The following is a 21,729-nucleotide window of genomic DNA, read 5'->3' on the forward strand; positions in this document are numbered from 1 at the left end:
TATGATTTTTGTTTCCAAGTGATAGTTTCTCTTTACAATCATTTAAATCCCACTTTTATATATGAATGTTATACTGCAGTTAAAATTTCAATTTTTTTCTTCATTCGTTCTTTGGAAACGGGGTCTTGCTATGTAGCCCAGGCTGCCCTTGAATTTAATTTAACGTTCCTCCCATCTTAGCCTTCCAAGTGCTGGGATTGCAGGTGTGCACTGCCTTGCTGAGTTATTTTTTTTACCTTTAAAATATCAAAACCAACTATCTATCCAAAGATTCTGTGGGTAGAAGGGAAGGAGAACAGAGTGGGAGTGGGATTACAGGGAGAGGGTCATTCATTGCATTCAAAATGAATTCTAGGGAGTTCAATGGAAATTCTTTGTGTGTATATGTGTGTGTTTGTGTGTATACACGTGTATACTGCTCTGCATGTGCATGTGTGTGCAGAGGCCAGAGGTCAACCTCTGGTTGTGCTGTGCTTTGCAGTTACCATCCACCAGCTGGACCTTGCTGACTAACTAGGCTAGACAGGCTGTCTGGCCAGTGACGCCCTGGGATCCACCTGTCTCTGTCTCCTGAGTGCTGGAGTTGCAAATGGATGCCACCTTAGATATCTTTACATTTTACAGCCTCAGCTGTCTCCTCAGTCCCTGAAAATAATTTATCCATTGTAATTTGGCCCAGGAGCAGTGCTACTCAGCCGTGGAAGCCAAACACAGCCCAGTGTGTGTCTAGATATAAAAAAGGAAAATTCATCATTTTCCTTGGATGGTAAACAACAGACCCAGGCAAGGACCAACCACAACCAGGCATCGGAGATAATAGGTAAGGATGTATTGGTGGAAGTATTAAAGCAACTCCACATAGTTAAAAGGGATGTTCATTTGGGGGTTTCACTTACAACAAATAAAGGGATAGGTTACAGGGTCTGGGAGAGGTGAAGTGCAGTCCAGTGGTGTTCTCTGGAGAACTCTGCTCGGTCTACCATCCAACATCCAGGATTACCTGGAACCAAGAGAGCCGGCACATCCGGATCTTTGGTCTTAAAGGCTCCCATCTCAGGCCCACCTCAGGGGCAGGCCATAGGTAGGCATGACAGTTACCGGAAGCCTCAATGGGAGTAGTACTTCCAAGTCAAAGCTGTAATTTATCCATTGTAATTTGGCCCAGGAGCAGTGCTACTCAGCCATGGAAGCCAAACACAGCCCTGTTCTGTGCATCTGGTAGATATAAAAAAGGAAAATTCATCATTTTCCTTGGATGGTGAACAACAGACCCAAGCAAGGACCAACCACAATCAGGCATCTGAGATCATAGGTAAGGATGACTGGAATAATTGTTACAGGCTCCCAAGCTTCGATGTGTCATCAGGGTCCTTCGGGGCAATCATATAGCCAGGCGGAGGCAGGACCGGAAGGAGGCCCACCAAAGCCAACCTTCAGCTTAGCAGAAGGAACTTGAAAAAATTAAAGGCAGAAATGGAGTTTAATAAATGCTGAAAGTTTTTTTTTCCTAAAGAAAGAGAAGGTAGATGTGTGGGGAGAGGAGGCAGTAGGAGTTAAGGAGAAGAGAGGATAAAAACAGGGAACCAAACTATGTATGAGAAGAGATGAAGAGGGAAACATGCCAAGACAGAGGTATGAAGAGGTCCAGCACTGAATACAGATGAACAGGAGTGATGGACAGAGCCAAGGAGAAAGCTAAAGAGTAAAACAGGAGTAAAGAAAAGAGGCAGGTGAGGATGTGAGGAAGTGAGAACCAGAATGAGGCTGCAGACAAGATGCATGTCAGGGGCTGGGAGGGACCACCTCTGTGACAATTGGGTCAGTTATTGGTCCCACCTTGAGTTAACAGCCTTGCAAAGAATGGGGTACAACCTTGAGTTAGCTGTTCAGGTCTTCCTCGTGTTAGGTGTTCCCTACCATGTGCACTGCTGCCAGCCCGAAGATGTTGTGGGATATTTGATCACACTGTGTGAAGATGTCACTGTTTTACCTCACCTGCCTAAGGCACCTTCTGATTGGTTTAATAAAGAGCTGAATGACCAATAGCTAGGCAGGAGAGGATAGGCAGGACTTCAGGCAGAGACTCTGGGAAGAATCTGAGAGGTGGGGATTTGCCAGCCAGATGCAGAAGAAGTTAGATGTGCTGACTGAGGAGAGGTAACAAGTCACGTGGCAGAATGAAGATTAATATAAATGGGTTAATTTAAGTTTTTTTTTTGTTTGTTTGTTTGTTTTTCGAGACAGGGTTTCTCTGTGTAGCTTTGCGCCTCTCCTGGAGCTCACTTGGTAGCCCAGGCTGGCCTCGAACTCACAGAGATCCGCCTGCCTCTGCCTCCCGAGTGCTGGGATTAAAGGCGTGCGCCACCAATGCCCAGCTAATTTAAGTTTTAAGAGCTAGTTGGCAACAAGCCTAATCTAAGACCATAATTAATTAGTCTCTGTGTCATTATTTGGGAGCTAGAGGTCCAAAGAAAATCCAACTACACTAAGATGCTTAAGGGAATTTTCTTTCCTTTGTACAGTCCTCAGCAGCGACGATTCTGATGATGGAAACAACTCAGAAGAAGAATCCACCTCAATCATCTGCCAATCAAGTAAGGAAGCCCAGAGAGCAAGACAGGCTGTGGGCATCTTAATGTCAAGCCACTGTTTTATGATGGGTTTTGTTCTGAGTCTGTTCTGTACAACAAATCCTTGGGACTTGTTCTGTGCGTTGAATTTTAATTGACTCTTTTTTTTTCCAGAGCTGAGGACTGAACCCAGGGCCTTGGGCTTGCTAGGCAAGCTCTCTACCACTGAGCTAAATCCCCAACCTGTACTTGATTCTTTTGAGAAATGCAGGGAAATCATTGCATATGTTTTTGGGTATTAAGCTTGTCAATCAATGGATCCTATTAGTAAATATAGTCATCCATTGTTAACATGACCAAAACAGGCACAAGTGTGTGTGTGTGTGTGTGTGTGTGTGTGTGTGTGTGTGTATGTGTGTGTGTGTGTGTGTGTGTGTGTTTGCACTCGCGTGCGCACGCGCGCACACGCACACACATCCAGGCATGTGTTCGTATGTACAAGTACTGGTGTGCATGTTCATGGAGGTCAGAAGACAATCCCAGGTGTCTGTCCTCACCTTCCACTTTGTCGGAGTCTCAGTGTCTTGTTCATTGATGTGTTTGCCAGACTAGTTGGACTACAGGCTTCCAGGGGTGCTCTCTCTGCCGCCGGTCCTGCTGTATGAACCCTAGGATTATAGACCCATGTACTGTGTCTGACTTCATATCATGGGTGCTGGGATCTGAAGTCAGGCCCTCATGCTTGTGCAACAGGAACTTTAACCACTGAGCCATCCCTCTGGCTTTAACCACTGAGTCGCCATCCCTCCGGCCTCGGGAGTTTGTTTTCTAAACTAACAATTGTGTTTATTAAGTGTTAGACTCATTCAATGGTTTCTAGAGAGAGCAGAAAGTTTTTCACTCTTTTATTGTAAGATCATAATTTCATCTGAGCAGAAATTTAGACTAGAATTCCAGAACAACTCATCCAGCTAAATCTTACGTAGGCAGAAATAGAGGCTCAAGGTAAAACATTCTGAAACTCAAACTACTATTTCTAACAAATTTCTTCATCAAGTCATGGCTTATGGAGCAATTTTTCGAAAGACTTTACAGGTAATGTGCACTTCTTTCTTTAGAACATCCTTAAAGAACAAATAGAACAGACATTGACATCCTTTTTTTCCTAGTTGAAAAAACCCAATCATAGACAACATGTGTCTATATCTTCTCCAAAGTCTCTAAAATGGAGTATTAGACTGGCAGGATATCCTGGGTTCTAAGTCGCTCCTTTCATAACCTGTAGGATAAGAAGGTTTCCAGGTGTGATGTCATGAGTGCAATCCCGGTGTTTGGGGGTAGAGCCTGGAGGATCAGGCGCTCAAGGTCACTCCTGGCTGCACATGACTCTCTCAAAACAAACAGAAACACAGGGAGGCGAGGATGAGAGAGAGTGTGGCTGAAGTTTTCCTGGTCCTGCCTGGCCCATGGTCAGGACAAATCTCTCTCACACCTGCCAGTCCCGCAGCCAAGTAAACACACAGAGACTTATATTACTTATAAACTGTATGGCCTAATGGCTCAGGGTTCTTGCTAGCTGTTCTTATATCTTAAATTAACCTATTTTTATTAATCTATAAGTTGCCACGTGGCTTGTGGCTTATCGGTATCTTTACATGTTGCTTTTCATCATGGCGGCTGGCAGCGTCTCCCTGCCTCAACCTTCCACTCCCCAGAATTCTCTTCTCTCTTTGTCCACCTATCCTATACTTTCTGCCTGGCTACTGGCCAATCAGCATTTTATTTACCAATCAATCAGAGCAACACATTCACAACATAGAGAACATCCCATAGCAAGAGAGAGAATCAAAATGTTGGATTACCCCAGCCCTATCTGGGTTGTTGGAAGATTTAAGATTCTATAGTGTGCCTCTTAGTCATTCCTTTCCTAGATCCAGAAGATTTTCAGAATGTGCTTCCTCAGAGAAAATACACTAGGGCAAGATCTGAGATCAAATGAAAATGCTTCTTGGTCTTAAGATCACGAAAAAGCAGACTTGGAAACAGTGACCTCACTCTAGTCACTCATGTGTCTTTGAAGGGAAGTAGAAATGTGTTTCAGGTTTCAGACCGTGAACACACTCTGTAAGTGTGAACAAACAGCCCCATCCCCTGAGTTCTCAAATGTGTCTATGGTTCAAAAGCAAAATATTATTTTTCATAGAAATGTAAGAGGTACCAGATTGATGGGGAATGTTCAACATAAGATTTTCAAGGTGTGTGTGTGTGTGTGTGTGTGTGTGTGTGTGTGTGTGTGTGTACATTCATGTGTGTATGTACTTGTAGAGGCCAGTGGTCAGTATCAGATGTTGCTCTTAAAGAGACATTTACTTGGTGTTTTTTGAGAGAGAGTCTCTCATGGGGGGCTAGAACTCACTGATTAGGCTACACCATCTGGCCAGTGAGCCTCAGAGATCCTCAGCCCCTCTCTCTAGCTCTGGGGTTACAGGTGTGAGTCACCATGCTCAGCTCCTTGCATGGGTTGTGGATATCCAACCCAGGTCCTCATGCTCATATGCCTCAGGCTTTTCAACATAAGACTTTCAAGGTTTTCCTACAAGAAACACAAAAGCAGAGATGATGGGAATTCAGAAAGATGAGTGGGAGGGGTAAGAAGTCAAAGTCTTAGGAAAGAAAGGGCCGAGTAATGTCAGGTGACACTTGGCTGGTAACTTGCATCTGCCTTGGGGATCAAAATGGAGTTTCACTATCCTACTGTTTTGGTAATTTAGAAAGGCAGACCCATGGTCTGGATGGAGGCCAGGCTTTTTAAAGGGTTTCAGGGTATCTCTAAAATTTCTTATTAGGGAATTTTCTGCTAAATTGGTTTCTTGCTCACAACCAGGGTATTCCAAAGAATCAGTGATCAATACCCATGACATGTTAGAATCAAATGATGGAAGGGGGCCTGAGAATCCACTTGCTCATGGCACTGGATTGTACCAGTTAAGATGATTAGAAATGCGACATCTGGAATTGAATTGTAATGTCTTGAATTATAATCCAAGCATTCTCCATAAGCCTTGATTCAGCAACTCTAGGGCACCATTTTTTGCACTTTTTTCTCTGGTCTGATTGGGAAACCAAAACTCACCACAGAATGGCTTATCTGGACAAGCCCAACTGAGAGATAAAATGAAATATAGCAAGAAATACACTAGTAAAAGGACTCTCTTTACTCCATGAGATCGTATCTATTGACACACTAAAGAGTTGAAATAGTGCATTTAGTTTCTGCTGGAGCATAGTAAGCATAGAATTCCTCTATCTGTTGAAAATGTTGTTATTCATCATTAGATTAGGAAGTCTACAAAGAGTAATTTGTTCTATTTACATATTAAGCAGATAAAATTGACCTAAGGGCTGGAGAGATGCTCAGCAGCTAAAAGCACTTGCTGCTTTTGCAGAGAATTCAGGTTTGGCTACCAGCACTCACACCAGGTGACTCAAACTGTAACTCTCTTTCCAGGGCTGACACCCCCTTTTGATCTCCAAGGGCACCAAGTGTGCACGTGATGCACATACATGCAAAAATCATGTACAAAATAAAGAAGTTTTCAATCTTTTTTTAAAAGAGCAACTCCGGATATCCCTGTCTATGTTATGGTTAAGATGCTGGCATATGTTAAGGGTTTTTTTTTTATATAGGATTTTGGTGAAGAAGGTAGTACCTGGTCATCACAGACCCTTAGCAGGGAGGCATGGTAACTAGGTTATTGCTCATTTATACGTGAGAAAACCAGAGCTTGTAGTGCTCAAGAGCCGTGTACAGATGCCCACGAAGAACTAGAGAGCAACGCAGGGTAGATCCCAGTCCTACAACACAGGGTGTCCAGAACAGGTTTGGTAGAAGAGGAGAATTCTTTCAGACTGTCCTAAGACCACAGAACTTGACTTCGCGTACAAATAATGGTTTTTCTTACTTTTATCTTACAGAGCCTTTGGATTCCAGGGAACCTCACACATCCAGAATAACAAACAAGAGAAGAGGTAAGAGAAAATGAGGATTCTTCAAGGCCGTTAATGAACTGTGTGTTCAACAAGAGATTCACTTTTCTAGGACCTATTCAAAGCACATTTTTGCTTTTAATTTTAGGTAATTCCTGCTTTAACCTCTAAATTGATCAGGTGACTAACTGCTGTAATGGATGAATCCAAAGAAGTTAATGGTTTCACATAGTAAAGGTCTTTAATGTTTCATAGAAGCTCAGTTTTTTTCCTCAGTAAATATTGTGTGGATTTCTAGGTGGAAGAGTTGCCTGGCCCTATTCCCAGTGGCCATCAGGAAATAGAAGTGGAAGGGTGGCCATCTTTATTTCACACTCCCATAATCACCCCCAGAGGAAAGCAAAGCTGTCAAAACAGATTGACCAGGACACAAAAGCCACAGCAGACCCCAACAGAACAAGTAAAAGCAAAGTGTGGTGTGAGAATTTCCTCAGCTTCAGGCTTAGGTGATGAGATGAAATAGTAACCCAGAGGTCACGTGGGTTCCAAGGGTAGGGACCTGCTTGCCCTGGCATTTCAGAACTCTGCAAATTTTTTCTAGTTTCTTCTTTCTAGAATTTTCTTCTTTCTTGGTTCCCCAATTGACATTGTCCCTTAGCCACATTTCTGCAGTGAGGATCTGAGCATCCACATTCTCTCTGTCTCTGTCTCCACCTATCTCTGTCTCTCTGTCTGTCTCTGTCTCAGTCTCTCGGGCTCTCTTTGTTTCTTTGTCTCTCTCTGTCTCTGTCTCTCTCTCTCTCTGTCTGTCTCTCTCTGTCTCTCTGTCTCTCTCTCTGTCTCTCTGTCTCTCTCTCTGTGTGTGTGTGTGTGTGTGTGTGTGTGTGTGTGTGTGTGTGTGTGTGTGTACTACAGGTAATTTATGAGACTGAGTCTCTCACTGGCCTAGAGCTCATCAAGCAGGGTGGGCTGGCTGGTCAGTGAGCCCCAGGGAACTGTCTGTCTCCACCTCCCAGCACTGGGGTTACAAGTGCATGCCTCCATCGCTAGCTTTAAAAAAAAAAAAAAAAAAAAAAAAAAAAAAAAAAAAAAAAAAAACATGGATTCTCAATCAAAGTCACTGAGTCATCTGGGTCATCTCCTCAGCTCTGTGATCACAACTGTTCTGAATCCAGAAAGTAAACCAGGTAGTGGTGGCGTATGGCACACCTTTAATCCCAGCACTGGAGGCAGAAGCAGGAGGATCTCTGTGTGTTTGAGGCCAGCCTGCTCTATAGGCTGAGTTCCAGGGCAGCCAAAGCTACACAGAGAAACTCTGTCTCAGAAACAAACAAACAAATGAAAACAAAACAACAACAAAAAAAGAAAGAAGGAAGGAAGGAAGGGAGGAAGGAAGGAAGGAAGGAAGGAAAGAAGGAAAGAGAAAGAAAGAAAGAAAGAAAGAAAGAAAGAAAGAAAGAAAGAAAGAAGAAGGAAGGAAGGAAGGAAGGAAGGAAGGAAGGAAGGAAGGAAGGAAGGAAGGAAGGAAGGAAGGAAGGAAGGAAGGAAGGAAGGAAGGAAGGAGATGATTCTTACAGAAGCCTGGAGCTCAGTACTGAGCAGTGAGCTGGTGAAACATAAAGCTGGCTTGTCTCCACTCCGGGACATCAGAGTCTGAGCTCAGAACTTCTGCTCTCTGCTGTGGTTTATTCTGACCACACAGCACAGCATACCACAGGCCACCTGGGAGACCATTCTCTCCTCTGGATTTTTTTATTAAATAAAAAGAAATCTTTAATGTCTCAAAGAAACCTGGGACAAATCTCTCCCAGTACATGTGGATCCTCCCAACACTTCTCACCTCGTCCCCTACACTAAACCTCTCCCTCCAAGGGGCCGGGCCTCACTCCTCTTCCGCCAGCTTCTGATCCTATAAATTAACTCAGCCATTTTGGACACGTGGTCTCTTGCTCTCTTGGCCTTTTGGCCACTGGCTGTCTCCCCTCCTGGATCTTACCGTCCCATGTCACTACCTGATTCAGTCTGGACCCTTCCAGATGCTTCTGTCTGTTCTCTTCCTGCAGGCTGAGTTTCTCTGTGTCTTGGCAGCAGCTCCCAAATAACCATTCAGAGACTTATTATTATTTATAAGTGCTCAGCCAATAGCTCAGGCTGGTTATTACCCAATTCTTACATTTTAAATTAAGCCATATTTTTTTAAAGATTTATTAATTAGCTGGGCGGTGGTGGCTCATGCCTTTAATCCCAGCACTGAGAGGCAGAGGCAGGTGAATCTCTGAGTTCAAGGCCAGCCTGGGCTACAGAGTGAGTTCCAGGACAGGCTCCAAAGCTACACAGAGAAACCCTGTCTGGGGAAAAAATATATATATATATTTATTATATATCCAGTATTCTGCCTGCATGTGCCCTTGCAGGCCAGAAGAGGGCACCAGATCTCACTACGATGGTTGTGAGTCACTATGTGGTCACTGGGAATTGAACTCAGGAGCTCCAGAAGAGCAATCAGTTCTCTTAACCACTGAGTCATCTCTCCAGCCCATAAATCTTTTTGGATTTTGTTTTGTTTTGTTTTGTTTTTGTTTTTGTCTTTTGAGACAGGGTTTCTCTGTAGTTTTGGTACCTGCCCTGGATCTTGGTCTACAAGCTGGCCTCAAACTCACAGAGATCCGCCTGGCTCTTCCTCCCAAGTGCTGGGATTAAAGGCGTGTGCCACCACTGCCTGGCCATATTTCTTTTCTTTTCTTTTTTTTTCTTTTTTTTAAGATTTATTTATTACATATACAGTGTTCTGCCTGCATATATCCCTGCAAGCCAGAAGAGTGCACCAGATCTCATTACAGATGGTTGTGAGCCACCATGTGGTTGCTAGAAATTGAACTCAGGACCTCTGGAAGAGCAGCCAGTGCTCTTAACCGCTGAGCCATCTTTCCAGCTCCCAGTCATATTTCTTATCTACCCTCTGCCACGTGGTTGTACCATCACCAAAGGCGTGACCACCACCGCCCAGCTCCAGCTCTTTTATTAAACCAATCAGAAGGTGCCTTGGCAAAGACACATCCTCACAGTGTTCAAAAATCTTGTTCCATAGCATCTTCCTCATATTTATAATAAACCTCCTCCTCAACCATACCCAGAGCAGCCATGTCCTCTTTTTCTTTCATTCAAAATCATTATGAATTGGGGCTTAATGAGATCATTGTAGTTGAGGCAGGGCTCTTATTATTACATACAGCCAGATCCCTCAGCCCCCAAATATTGAATTCATGGGATGGTTTGCAGTGATAACTAAATGACTATGGATCTCTATACTATTTGGAAGGAAAGAAACAGGAAATATCATGAAAGCATCTTTGTAGTCCAATAGTTCATGATTTACGTAGTCAGAGAATTCCTATGACCATTTTAGTTCACATTGTTGGTTTTCTTTCCAGGTACTTCTGATACTGATAGCTCGAGCACCAGCAAAAGATACAGACGGATAAGAAGTAAGAACATTCTAAAATTCTAGATGTAGCAAATACTTCTCTGTGTAACTAAAGCTTAGACATCCTTAAAAGTAAGAAGCATTAGCTGGGATTTTAGATCATTTAGATGATGCTTTTTTATTCAGGTAAGTTTGAGTTATTTGCTATGCCACACAGGTCTCACAATATTCAACAGAACACACTTACTTTTCACCCAAGAGGATGAAGTGGATCCCAGGTGGAGAGTTCACTTTATTTCACATAATCACCTAGGGCCCTGAGATCTTAAAGACTGGTTTTGTCACCGCCATGCCCAAGACTCCATAATACTCAGAAATAGAAGCAGACAGTGCACAAATAAATCTCAGAAGGGGCATGGGGTATATGAAATGGTCACGGGAGAGAATGACCACCATAGCAAAGTTGGCCCCAGCCTCAGCATTGGGGACAGTTTCTGGAGTAAGTTTGGCCAACAGCTCATATAAAGGCAAGGTTGGCCTGCTGACAGGATTGTCTCTATGCCTCCCAAATAAACTGCAGGTCTGTCCATCCCTTCTCACATAGGCTACAGGATTGCCCCAACCCCTACCCATCCTCCTCCCTCACAGGCTGGCAGGTGGGGAGGGACAGTCCTGCAGCCTGTGAGGTTGGCAGGATTGTGCCTTCCTATGCACCATACAGGTTGCTGTTTCCATGTGTGTGTTCCTGTGCATATGTGTAGAGGCCAGAAGTTGATGTTAAATAGTCTTTGGTCTCTCTACCTCATTTATTTGAGACAAGGGTATCTCACTGAACCTGGAACTCACTGATACAGGGACCCCCTTGTCTATTTCTCCTCAGCTCTGGGATCATAGATGCTCATTGCTGTGCCCAGTTCTTTACACAAGTACTGGGGATCTGACTTGGGTCCTCATGCTTAGTAGCAAACACTCTGCCAACTGAGACATTTCCCCGGGCCTCTTTTTCAGTTTTTCTCATCCAGAGTCTTTTCTGGATTGCCTCCTCAGACATAGACTAGAACTGTTCAGGACTTTTCCTTCTTCCAGAGTCTTTTCTGGATTGGCTCCTCAGACATAGACTAGAACTGTTCAGGACTTTTCCTTCTTCCTGCAGGAGTATACAGTAGCTCCTCTTCTGAACTGAGTGCTGGGGAGGAATCTCAGGAATACCTAAGAAGTGAATCTGGTGCAGAAGATTAGGATGCCCAGCCTTGGCCTGCAGAATGTCAGGAATCTGATGACTGAAAGCCACTGTGACTAGATGCATTTTATTCTAAGCACCATGACGGCTGTATATCTGGCTATCCTGGGAGCTTCTTTTTAATTTTAGAGAGTGTAGGAGGCAGTAAATGACTATAAACTCATGTTTAACAGTTTAACTCATTTTCAACTCAAAGTACATATTTATATATTGTTAATGTAGGAGAAATAAATAGCAAAATAATGGTATATTTTTACACCCACTGTCATGCCTGCTGTGGTGGTTTCAATAGGAAATGGCCTCCATAGGCTCATTTATTTGAATGCTTGGATATTGCCTGCTTGACAGAGATTAGGAGGTTTGGCCTTGTTGGAGTGGGTGTGGCCTTGTTGGAGGAAGTACATCACTGGGGGTGGACTTTGGTGTTTCAAATGTTCAAGCCATGGGGCTGGAGAGATGGCTCAGAGGTTAAGAGTACCAACTGCTCTTCCAGAGGTCTTGAGTTCAATTCCCAGCACCCACATGGTGGCTCACAACCATCTGTAATGAGATCTGGTGCCCTCTTCTGTATACATAATAAATAAATAAATCTTTAAAAAAAAAAATGCTCAAGCCAGGCCCAGTCTCTCTCTCTCTCTTCATGCTGCCTGCTGATCCAGATGTAGAACTCTCAGCTACCTCTTCAGCACCATATCTGCCTCCATGCTGCCATGCTTTCTGCTATGACGATAATGGACTAAACCTCTGAAACTGTAAGCCAGCCCCGGTAAAATGTTTTTCATTATAAAAGTTGCTGTGGTCATGGTGTCTCTTCACAGCAATAGAACATTGACTAAGATACCTACTCACACAAAGACCGTATATTCCTAGAGTCATTTATAAGTGTAAAAGACTCAAAATACAACTAACCAAGCACTGGTTTCAGACCAACCATTGTCAAATTTAGCATAGTTTTTGACAGCTGTCCTTGACCACCTAGTTAGATTGTATTATGTTATCTCAATGTTTTTTGGCGAGATCATGACAGCCTTGAGATTTAGGCAGGCTAACTCCTGCTGTTCTCATTTTGAGTATAGGAAAGTATTGTACAAATGTGTAAGAGGCCGGGCGGTGGTGGCACACGCCTTTAATCCCAGCACTTGGGAGGAAGAGCCAGGCGGATCTCTGTGAGTTCGAGGCCAGCCTGGTCTACAAAGCGAGTTCCAGGAAAGGCGCAAAGCTATACAGAGAAACCCTGTCTCAAAAAACCAAAAGAAAAAAAAAATGTGTAAGAGTTTCAAAAAAAACGAAGACTGAGATCTAGCAGCCCATGTGTTTCACAGTCAGTGGCTGTTGTGTGTAGCAGGAGGAGGAAAGCTGTGTTTCCATGGTCAGAATCCAATCCTGACCATGGTGGTCAGGAACTCAGAATATTCAGTTGAGTGTATCAGAACCTTATATAACCAAAAAAGCATATTTAATAACATTAAAAACATGTAAGGAGACAGGGAGATGGCTCAGTGGATTGAAGTGTGTGCTGCCCAACTGTGAGAACTAGTGTTCAGATTATTATCACCACTATAAAAGCCAAGCAGGTGTGGCAGCCCACCTGTAACCCCACTGTAGGGGAGACAGAGAGGGGATCCCTTGGACAAGATGGCTAGCTAGACTAGCCAAATCAGGCAAGCTCCTGCGTTCACTGAGACACCCTGCCTCCATAAATAATGTGGAGAATGGTGGAACACACTAATGTCAACTTCTGACCTCCTTATACATGTACACATACATGGACAGCACACACATACACACACACACACACACACACACACACACACACACACACACGGCTTGAGACAAAGTTCAGTTGATAAAATGTTTGCAAGGAACTGAATTTGATTCCCCAAAACCTTGTTTGTTTGTTTGTTTTTTTTAAAAAAAAAAAAGCGTGCCATATGCTTGTAATCCCAGCTCAGAGGAGGGGGAGACAGGAGGATCCCCGGGGCTCACTGGCCAGCCAGGTTTACCTACATGATAAGTCCAAGGCAAGTGAATGATCCTGTTCCAAAAGAGGAGTATGAACGCAGAGTGGCACCCAAGGTTGTCCCCTGGCCTCAACATGCAATCGCATGCTTATCCCCCTGCACATATGCACCTGCATATATGGACATGCACTCACACAGATCCTAAGACATCTATTATATAAAATATTGTAACATATGCAAATACAGTGTGCATGTACATGTATGTGATATATATATTTACAGAGAGAGAAAGAGAGAATGACTGACCATCACAGTGAACATTACAACTGACCACCTCAATTATCACTATAGCTGACCATCTCCATGAACACTATGAGTGACCACCTCAATAACCACAGTGGTCACTGTGATTGTCTGTCATAGTGGTCACTTTGGTGGTCATCGATGTGGTCAGTGTAGTGGTCACTGTGACAGTCAGTTACAGTATTCATCATGATGCTTAGTCATACTGGTTACTGTCATAGTCATTGATGAAGTTAGCTATAGTTTTCACTGTAATGATCAGCCACAGTAGTTACTATGGTGATCAGCTGTAGTGTTTACTGTGAGGGTCAGCCATAGTGGTTACTATGGTGGTCAGTTGTAGTCATCACTGTGGTGATCAGTTGTAATGTTCACTGTGAGGCTCAACCATAATGGTCATTCTATGAAGGAAAGAAGGAAGGAAGGAAGGAAGGAAGGAAGGAAGGAAGGAAGGAAGGAAGGAAGGAAGGAAGGAAGGAAGGAAAGGAGGGAGGGAGGGAGGGAGGGAGGGAGGGAGGAAGGAAGGAAGGAAGGAAGGAAGGAAGGAAGGAAGGAAGGAAGGAAGACAGAAGAAAGAAAGAAGACCGTCAAAAAGAAGGAACAGAGGCAACTATTTGTAACTAGATGTCCAGGAATGATTGACGGAGAATAAAGGGGAGCAGTAAATCAGAGCATCACTGATGAAAAGCAACACAGGAGAGGGGAGACATGAGAAAGCCAGGTTGATACACACAGAGGCAGAACCACAGGCAGAAGTGCAAGAGAATGAGGTATGGCCCGAAAAAAAAAAAAAGACTGACCTGGCTTGGATGCGGATATAGTCATTGAGAACCTGTATTTTTTTTCTCAGCTCATTTGAGAGCAAATGCTCTGCAGGACCATGTTCAGGGCATTCCTTGGTCTCACCTCCACTCATTTTTGTCACACCTGATGAGTCCAAACGTCTTAGATGAATACAGGAAGGGAGTCAGAGGGATGCAGCCTATTAGATATAATATGATGGAGAAGCTAACTATAGTGCCTTGAACTTTGTTTTCCTGTGATGTGGTTGCGAGGTGGGAGGTGGCTTTTCCTTTATTTTCTTACTTCTCTCCCTAAACATGTGCACACAAAAATACTCCCAAAGATACCTGCACAAACTCTGTCTTTAACAAATTGAGAGAGCCAAAAAAGACCTTGCTAGGCTCCTTGATGGAGGCAGGGACTATTTGGTAGGTGATGTAAGGGGAAAGAACAGGAAAGATGTGCCTCTTAGTTGTACTGAAAACATGGAGATAAAGTCTGAGACTGATAAGTGTGCAGCACAGAATTAGCACAGGGAGCTGGTAAAAGTGGCAGAGATGATTGTGTTTGGTGTCAGAAGAGCTGGCATTTGGTTACCACGTTAGTGATCTGTGAAGGGAAACAACATATGTGATGGAGATGGAGATAAAGACAAAGACTGATGTAAAGATAGCCTCTAAATCAAGATCCCAGAGAGAGAGAGAGAGAGAGAGAGAGAGAGAGAGAGAGAGAGAGAGAGAGAGAGAGAAGCAGAGACAGAGACAGAGATTGGACTGTAGGCAAGCCTAGAGGGCATTTTCTTAGTTAATGATTGATGTGGGAGGGCCCAGACCATTGTAGGTGGTGCTATCCCTGGGCTGGTTGGTGGTCCTGGGTTCTATAGAAAACCAGGCTAAGAACCTGAGGGCAGCAAGCCAGTAAGCAGCACCCTCCATGGCCTCTGCATCAGCTCCTGTCTCCAGGTCCTGCCCTGTGTGAGTTCCTGTCCTGCCTTCCTTCCATGATGAGCAGTGATCTGGAAGGGTAAGCCAAATAAACCCTTCCTCCTCAAGCTCCTTTTGTTCATGCTGTTTCATCACAGCGATAGTAACCCTAACTAAGACAAGTTGGTACCAGGAGTGGGGTATTGCTGACTGTGCTTTGGGGAGGATTGTGGAAGGACTTTGGAACTTTGGGTTAGAAGAGCGTTAAGAGCTCTGTGGGACGTTCTGTGAGAACTTTGAAGATAAGAATGTTGAGAGCAGTGCAAAGGATGAAAGCCTGGCTTGTGAAGTTTCAGAGGGAAAGGAAAACTTTACCAGGCCTTTTGTGTGGAGCTTCTGTGGGTTCTGGTTAGTTGGAGCTTAAAAATCAGCTGTGATTAGCAAGAGGCCAGAACCTCTATAGTAAAACTTTTATTTTACTGGGACAATTGATGTTGGATCGATGGATCTGAGAATTAGAGGTGATTAAGAAGAGACCAGCATTATTGAGGTGAAATCTGGGAAGTGTTTCCTGAGAGTCAGCACACAGAAGCTGTGTCCCAGAGGTGGCCAAGGTTGTACCTCCCACTGGAAGCTGAACTTGGTAGTGTTTTGAAGTGGTACTTTGATCTGATTGTGACTGTGCCCTGGTCATGGAGAGCAGCTGAGGCTTGGCACTGTGGGAGACCAGGAGAGGCCACTGGTAAAGGCACAGTCTCAGAAGCAGTTGAAAACCCCAGAATGAATGGGTCATGTAGAGAAGTTGAGGCTTGACACCATGAAGATACCCCAGGAGAGGCTATTTATGAAAGTATAGCCCATTTACAGCAGAAGACCCCAGCATTTTGGAGATGCAAGTACCATGGATGACTACCAAGATCAGCAGCAGTAGAGGGGTGGAGCCAGCTGGAGCCTAGAAGACAAGCTGTGTGTGCTGCAGAGTGGAGCCAGGGAAGTGACCCAAGCCCCTTGGGGGAACCCAGAGATCGAAGTGGATCCCTGACATTGGATATTGAGTTATTTACAGTTGGAGTTTGGTTTTTCTTTGATCTGATTGTGACTGTGCCCTGGTTCTTCCCTCTTGAAGTAAGAAAGTATTTAACTTAATTTTGATTTTTACAGAAGCCCACAGAGGGCTTGAGAGGTTTTAGATATTTAAAGAGACTGGGTATGATAAAGGGACTGAACATTTAATGTGTTTGAATTTGTAAAGACTATAGAACTTTTAAAGTTATTTATGTTTTTAATGTGATATCTTGGGGATAAATGAGAAAGGAAAGGTTGTGGCTTAATAGTGATGTTTTTGTGTATCAAGTTGACAAGAAGTCAATTGTACTGGGTAGTTTTATGTTAACTAGACACAAGCTAAAGTCATCCAAGAGGAGGGAACCTCAATTTAAAAGTACCTCCTTAAGATCGGGCTGTAGGCAAGCCTATAGGGCATTTATTTTTAATTAGTGATAGATGAGGGAGAGGCCATTGTCGGTGGTACCATCCTTGGTCTGGTGGTCCTAGGTTCTTTAGGAAAACAGACCAAGCAAGCCATGAGAAGCAAGATAGTAAGCAGCACTTTTCCATGGCCTCTGCAACAGCTCCTGCCTCCAGATTCCAGCCCTGTTTGAGTTCCTGTCTTGACTTCCTTCCATGATGAACAGTGATGTGGAAGTGTAAGCCAAGTAAACCCTTTGCTCCCGAGTTCCTTTGGTCATGGTGTTTCATCACAGCAATAGTAACCCTAATGAGACAGAGAAGGAAGGGGAATCACCTCATCAGCAAAAGATCCAGAGCTGTGAGCAGAGAGGAGCAGGGAGAGGAAGGTGCACATGGGGGAAAATAAAGGACCAGCCAGAGAAATGTGGGCCAACCAAATTAGATAACAGGTTAAAAGGTGAGAAAGGTGTGGTGTGGGGGTGGTTTAAACAGGAAAGAGGAGAAGAAATGAGGGAGACAAGAAGAAGCGACACAAGGCGTCTTGGTACGAAGGTGTGGCTTGCAGTTGCCCTGTAGTTTCAGAGTCAAGTTTGGAGGCACCAGAGCAGCCCCTGTGACTCACCCAGATTACAATAAACCTCACCTGGGCATTTCATCCACCCCTGGAGCTTCAGTCACCAGCCACAGCCTAGCTATCTTTAAATACAAGGTATGTTTTCAAAACTTAGTGCCAGGGGCCTCTGTCCAAAGTACTGACATTTTTTTAGCTTTCTCTGCTCAGATGAACTTCAAACTACAAACTTAGCATTTCCAAAACCAAGTACATCGTCTGGGCCAGCATTGTTTCTATATCACTGTTGATTAACTACAACTGTAAATTGGAGGCTCTCACAATCATCTAGGAGTGACAGATATCCAGAGAGGAACAACAAAAGAGAAATGTGGCGTTCACTGTAGAAAGTCACTAATGTTGGGGGTAAGGTCTTTGGAGAGGGCAAAATGAAAATCCTTTACAAACCACAGTTAGAAGCAGAACTAGAAAGGATACGTGTTTTGTGACATGTGTTTCCAAAAGCGTGTGCTGAGAGGTTAGGAAGCAAGAATGGAAAGCTCCAAGCATCTAAAAGGGCGGACAAGTCTGCCCCGGGGCCTTAGAACGGTGGCTTAGAAATAACAGACACCTGTGACCATAGTTCAAGGAGGACATGAGACTGACTCATGCACAGAATGTGAGATGAGAGCCACCCAGCTACAGATTATTCGAATCCTGAAACCAGTTCCCACTCCCTTCTTCACCTGGCTGCGAGCAGGTCGAACTGAGGACCAGGTCCAGTGAGTTCAGATCCCGAAGTCAATGTAAAAAGCCGAGGATGACGGCTCACACCTGCAAAGCTAGTGACGAAGAAGCAGAGACCGCCAGTCCCTGGGGCTGCTCTCCAGCTCATCGATGCGATTGCAAGCTCCAAGTTCAGATGAGAGACCTTGTCACAGAAAATAGTGTGAAAAGCAATGGAGGAAGACCCCAGGTCTCTACACAAACACATACATATATGAGCATGTACACACATACAGTCCATACAATCCATACACTCACTCTCTCTCTCTCTCTCTCTCTCTCTCTCTCTCTCTCTCTCTCTCTCTCTCACACACACACACACACACACACACACACACACACACACACACTCAGGCGTGCTCAGGCTTTCCAAGTGATGATGAAAACTGTCATAATGCTTGTGACTTTTATTTACAGTTTACAGTCCTCTGACTACCATCTTTGCTTTGCAGATACCCAAGATGTTGAGAACAATTCTGCTTCAAGAGAGGATGGTGGAAAAATAAGTAAGGACAAATGAAATTTGCCTATCTTCATGTTACAAATGAATTCATTTTTTATGTTAAATGTTATTATTACTATATTATTTACTATACCTTTACTAAGATAAAAATGAATGTCTTTTAAAATGACAATTTAATTTTTTCAAAATATCATATTTTCATCATTTTATTCTGCTTTTATATGTTTCTTACAGACTGGTTTATATCTTTCAAGAACATACCAATGTATATATTAGCATAGCATGAAATGACATATTATTTGCATAAACTTGATAATTCCATATATGCTTTCCTTCTCTTGCTTTGTAGACTAAAATATCAATATAGTCAGTAAACACGTTAAACATTTTTACATACTATTTGTTTTAATATTAATAATGTTGATTGAATACTTTTTGCTACTGTGCACTAATTTGACATAATAATAGGTTCCTTTAGGACCGTTTCCTGCGTGTAGGTAGAGAACGTTGATCATATCCACCCTTAGATGAACTGCCTTAAGAAATACTGTTTGAGGACCCTATCAATAGTCATAGCCTTCGTTTGAGTGTAGCAGAAAGTTTTCACTCACTGCTGGTCACACGTTGCTCTTCTTCCTGGAAGTCTTTGCTGCTGCATGGCACCTCTTTCTCACGTAGCTGAACGATGATGGAGGTCTCTCCATTGTTACCTAGTGGTAAACCTTGAGCACACGTATCACTAGGATTTTTGTCCCCCTTCTTAGTTTCCTAGTGAGCTTATTAACAGAATCATTTGTCCAAGAGAGATCTGAAACCTATTACTTAAATCTGTTGTTATCCCCTTGGTTATCACGTTGGCTTCTTGGTTTCATTTGGTAGTTGTGGCCATTTCCACAAGGAACCTGACCATTTTTAATGTTTACATCTATAGTCCCCATTGGATTTGCCTCTTTGTGAAACAAGAATCTGAAAATGAGCCAGGCATGGTGGCGCATGCTTTTAATCCCAGTACTGGAGTAGCAGAAGCAGGCAGATCTCCGTGAGTTTAAGGCCAGCCTGGTCTACAGAGTGAGTTCCAGGACAGCCAGGGCTACACAGAGAAACATGGCCTCAAAAAAAACACAAAGCATCTGAAAAAACGTGCCCTGTGCTGTCATGCAGTATCTGGAGATGCCACTTGGCCCTCAGCTCTGTACTTGTTCATGTCTTAGTCCCCCACCCTGTCCACCTTTGGCACCTGATGGAGCTGCAGAAAAGAGAGCTCAAAGCTAGATGCCTGATAACCTGCTGGGGTGGGTTTTAGAACAAATTCAAGAACATTCCCCTTACCACTTAGTCCATTGAAATCTCTGATTAGAGTCGCGTTCTTCTTGCAAATGAATTTGAGAAGAATAGAGACTTACCCATTTACTAATGTTTTACTCAGTGTTCTTCTGTAGTGAATTTTCCTTATATGGTTTCTATACATTTAACAAGTATATGTTGGATAACTATGCTTCTATTAATATTTTTCTAGTAACCTGATAGCTGGGATGAATTTACTTGAGAGAAGACTCTCAGAAACTTTATTTGCATAGAAAATTTGAAGCCATTTTATTACCTGCCTGCATGAGAGGGAGTCAGTCACACTGCCACTGATTCAGTATAGAATCTTACAAGTGTTTATATAGGTTAGGGACCTGAACTAACAATATATCATGGCCAAAAATTATCAAGAAAGATAATCACCAGAAATAATGAGTCTCTTTGGAAATTAGCTTCATGAGAAGTAGCATTAATTTCTAATTGCAAAATCCTTTCAAACAACTCTTTCAATGACAAATTCATATTGGTGGACAGAACCAATTGATTTGGTTATGAGTAGGCAAGGTCCCATGCTTTACCAGAGTAAGACCTAACCTCCTCACAGAATCTGTTTTAACATTTTATCAGATCAGATCTCTATAGTAGATTTATGGTGCAGAGTACTCTCTCTTTCAACCATCATTGAGGACTTTCTCTTTCTCTCTTTTTGTTACTTTTGTTGTATGAAGGCTTACATTTAAAAATCTAATCTGTGGAATTACATTATATAGCCTTACAAGAAAAGCTTGATTTTATTGACAGAAATAGAAAAAGGCCCAAAAAAGATTTCACCTAAAAACAGTGAAATAGATGACAGATGATAGATAGGGAGAGAGGGGGAGGGAGAGAGAGAGAGAGAGAGAGAGAGAGAGAGAGAGAGAGAGAGAGAGAGAGGTAGATAGATGATTGATTGATAAATATATACAGACAGATAGATGATAGATTTATTTTTCTATGACAGTCTCTCATACATGCTTTTTAAGCCTAAGATACCTCACACTTTTTTTCATATCTTAAGCTCATTACAAAACATGAACAAGTCTCTTGATAGCTAAGTGAGAATTTTCATGTTGTTCTTTGCTCCCCTTCAGACAAGCCTGCCTGTGTAGCCCAGGTTGGCCTCAAACTTGTGATCCTCCTTTCGCTTGTATCTTCACCAACTCAATCACACTTCCGAGGGGTCGATTTCATCTTCCTGTGATTTGTCTGTATTGCCCTATGGTCTTGCTTTTCAAACTTCTTTAAGAAGCCGTGGCCTAATCTGAGATTGCCAGGACATTTTTTTACCAAAGAAAGATGATGAAATTCATAAAGATAAGGACTGGTAAATAGGCATAAAAAGAAGGTCGCCAATTCCTGCAGGGAAAAAGTATTTTGATGATGGTAGGAATGATAATAATCCTATAAGCAGAAATGATGTTTATCAACATATGAGTTATATTTTCTAAAAACAGATGTCAAACTAGATGGGATGGTACAGAGACACCATGACCACAGCAACTCTTATAAAGGAAAAAACATTTAATTGGGCAGCTTACAGTTCAGAGGTTCAGTTCATTATTGTCATGGTGGGACACAGTAGTGTGCAGGCAGACATGGTGCTGGAGAAGGAGCTGAGATTCCTACATTTTGACCCATAGACAACAGGAAGTGTTCTGAACTAGATGTAGCTTGAATGTAGGAAATCTCAAAGCCTGCCCCACCAGTGACACACTTCCTCCAATAAGACCATGCTTTAACAGGGGCACACCTCCTAACAGTGCCACTCCCTATGAGCTTATGGGGCCCAATTACATTCAAACTACCACACCCACTCCCTCTTGGAGGCTGAGGCAAGAGGATGTGCCTTATTAAAGTCACTGAGATGAGTAAATAAGCAGAAATCACACTTGTTCCTTTCCAAACTTGGTTCTCTCGAAGCTCTG

The 21,729-nt window shown here is 43.2% G+C and overlaps 1 protein-coding gene across 8 annotated transcripts in view; it reads left to right on the plus strand.

The window, feature by feature from the left end:
* LOC102916734 (nuclear autoantigen Sp-100-like) overlaps positions 1 to 21,729 on the plus strand; it is a 75,597-nt gene that overhangs the window by 26,580 nt on the left and 27,288 nt on the right. For 6 of the 8 annotated variants that reach the window (XM_042259739.2, XM_076549478.1, XM_076549475.1 and 3 more), the window contains 6 exons: positions 680 to 820; positions 1,166 to 1,312; positions 2,523 to 2,594; positions 6,546 to 6,599; positions 9,989 to 10,042; positions 18,450 to 18,503. In XM_042259739.2, the coding sequence (XP_042115673.1) occupies positions 680 to 820; positions 1,166 to 1,312; positions 2,523 to 2,594; positions 6,546 to 6,599; positions 9,989 to 10,042; positions 18,450 to 18,503 (522 nt within the window). The remainder of the gene's footprint in view (positions 1 to 679; positions 821 to 1,165; positions 1,313 to 2,522; positions 2,595 to 6,545; positions 6,600 to 9,988; positions 10,043 to 18,449; positions 18,504 to 21,729) is intronic. The other 2 variants (XM_076549476.1, XM_076549479.1) reach the window with 1 other exon arrangement.

Source organism: Peromyscus maniculatus, chromosome 13, assembly GCF_049852395.1.
Source record: "Peromyscus maniculatus bairdii isolate BWxNUB_F1_BW_parent chromosome 13, HU_Pman_BW_mat_3.1, whole genome shotgun sequence".
In the NCBI taxonomy this organism is placed as follows: Eukaryota; Metazoa; Chordata; class Mammalia; order Rodentia; family Cricetidae; genus Peromyscus; species Peromyscus maniculatus.